The sequence below is a fragment of the Anarrhichthys ocellatus genome, unplaced genomic scaffold, assembly GCF_004355925.1.
Source record: "Anarrhichthys ocellatus isolate YVR2014 unplaced genomic scaffold, GSC_Weel_1.0 scaffold46, whole genome shotgun sequence".
Lineage (NCBI taxonomy): Eukaryota > Metazoa > Chordata > Actinopteri > Perciformes > Anarhichadidae > Anarrhichthys > Anarrhichthys ocellatus.
Window position 1 is genome coordinate 2073465 of NW_022280076.1, and position 2337 is coordinate 2075801.

A 2337-nucleotide genomic window follows, 5' to 3' on the forward strand; every position below is an offset into this window, starting at 1 on the left:
TCTTTTTTTGCTGCATTAAAAATTTCTAGGTGAGAATTCCAAGATATAGGTACTCTCCTGGTCCTTAAATTCTCCTCTACTCTTGCAGGGATCTGACGGATGATAAGCCGATGGTAAAATGCTGGAGTTCATTCCTTGGATACCCACAAGTTGTGACTCACGTCTACGTCCACGGAGCTGAGGAGCTGCAGAACCAGGACCGTACAGGAGGTTAGAGGACTTTACACAAGCCAGACTTTTACCTGAAATCTACTAATAAGCGTGATCAGCCCACGGGTATGGTTTGCTGAAATCGATCTTTACATTTTCTCATGCAGGTGCAGACCCGTATGTCATTATATCCTGTGAGGGCCGGTCAGTACGATCCACCATCAAGTTGGACACCCTGCAACCAGAGTTTACAACCAGCGGCATTTTCTTCAGGAAGAAGCCCAGAAAGCCCATAACTGTGGAGGTAAGATGGCATCCCTCTCATCCTGATGACTGTAATTAATCTCAGTGACGGTAGAAAGGCATTGTGGGTCACTGTCCTGTGGAAACCATGTATCTCGAAAACTTCAGACTCAGAAAAGCTTGTTTTAAGCTCAAAGACGAGGCATTATTCAATGATCTGATATCTTTTTAAATGGTTTTGGGAGCAAAGTGTTGGAGAATGTTTGAGAAACGTAATCCTTTAATTTATATAAAAAATGTAAGAATCTGAGATGTATTACTACCAAGTAACTTGTTAAGCAGCCCCTAATATACTTGTTAAAGTCAGATTTGAGTGTTTTCATATTGAAAAATAAGATGCAATGTGCTTTTGCAGGTCTTGTTGGTCATTTTTACATTGCAAAGCAAACAAACCCCCTTTTTTAATAAAACTAGTGCTTGGATATTATTAGCTCAACAGTATTAGTTTCAATGGTGTGGAAGGTCTTTCATGAAAAAATTAATTCAAAATTGAATATAGACTAATAAGAAAACCTCAGTTTATTTATATTTTTAATGCATTTTTTCACATTTATTTTATTTTCTAATATATGTCCGGTGCTGACAATAACTAATAATAATGAGAAAATTAACTGACTGAGTCCATAAACAACAAAAGCTGACATTGATCAACTGACATGCAATGGCAGCTTGTAATCAGCAGTAATTGAAAGCACAGGACATGATCTTTGCCTGATGACGTTATCGCTCAACATAATCAAATCAGACTCGCCAACCACTCCGTCAAAGCCCTGCAGATGACCTGTTGTCCTTCTGTGATATCCGACGGTAAGTCATACATTTAATACTCGACTGGTCTTCGTCAGGTGTGGAACAGCAACGGAGTGAAGGACGAGTTCATGGGCCAAGTGGTGCTGTCCGGGTCGGTGAAGGACACCTCCGAGCCTCAGAGGCTTCAGCTGAGGAAGCGAGGACGGCAGATGGCTGACGAGATGCCCGGTAACATCAGTGTGCGGATTATCACGTCCACTCAGCTGACCGCTATGTGATCTCATCACTGACCTGAGCGAGGCCCAAATCGTTTTTTAAGTGTTGAACTATGTGGTGAACATCTTGTGAAACTTACTTGGCATGTGCCGTCATCGAAGCACCGAGAACAGTTGTGGTTTAACTTGCTTTCTGCTGTTTGATGTCCATGCTTGTGCCTGATTTTACACTATAATTTGCATGTTAATGAATTGTTTGCAAAGTTGACAGGTGAGCAGGGCAGTTCGCGACAGAGTGAATGTCAATTCCTGTCATTTTTATCCAAATGTTTCATCTTTTAAATTCTCTTACTTTTTAAATCATTGTGTAACTTGTGAAGTATTTTTATATTGACGTTTTGTAAGTTGCGTTCAAAGATATCATTCCTTTTTTTTTTTTTTTATGTTGCACTATAGATACTGTGAGTGATATGGCAGTAATATGTCATTCAAGTCTTAACATACATAAGCTTAATTTTGTCTATGTTCACCTTTATGCATAGAAACTCGTACAAGACATGATAATGTATCATCTAATCTTCTGTAATGCTCCTTTCTTCCATCAGTTTATATCATGTTTTATTCTCATGATTATTAAAAAAAATGCAAAACACTGAATGGCAGAAATAATTGAAAGAAGTTCAACCTCAGAATCACAGTAGCATTAACACAACTCTGGTTTTCTTCCTCTTTTTATTTCAGTCCAGTTCCCAAACTGCAATATTTTGTTTTTTACACTCAAGACACAGCCATGCACAATTCAAAGTTCAAAAAGTCTATTGCTTCAACCACAATTAAAAATAGTTTATCCAAAACCTCATTTCCCCGTCACTCATTTGTCCTTTTTCAAAGATGGGGGGGGGGGGGGGGGGGGGGGGGG

The 2337-nt window shown here is 39.3% G+C and overlaps 1 protein-coding gene across 2 annotated transcripts in view; it reads left to right on the top strand.

Annotated features, from left to right (window-relative positions):
• Positions 1-2272, top strand: part of LOC116395432 (calpain-5-like) — a 15721-nt gene extending 13449 nt beyond the window's left edge. For both annotated transcript variants that reach the window (XM_031869327.1, XM_031869328.1), the window contains 3 exons: positions 89-210; positions 318-454; positions 1299-2272. In XM_031869327.1, the coding sequence (XP_031725187.1) occupies positions 89-210; positions 318-454; positions 1299-1481 (442 nt within the window). In that variant the 3' untranslated portion in view covers positions 1482-2272. The remainder of the gene's footprint in view (positions 1-88; positions 211-317; positions 455-1298) is intronic.
• The last annotated feature ends 65 nt before the right edge of the window (positions 2273-2337 follow it).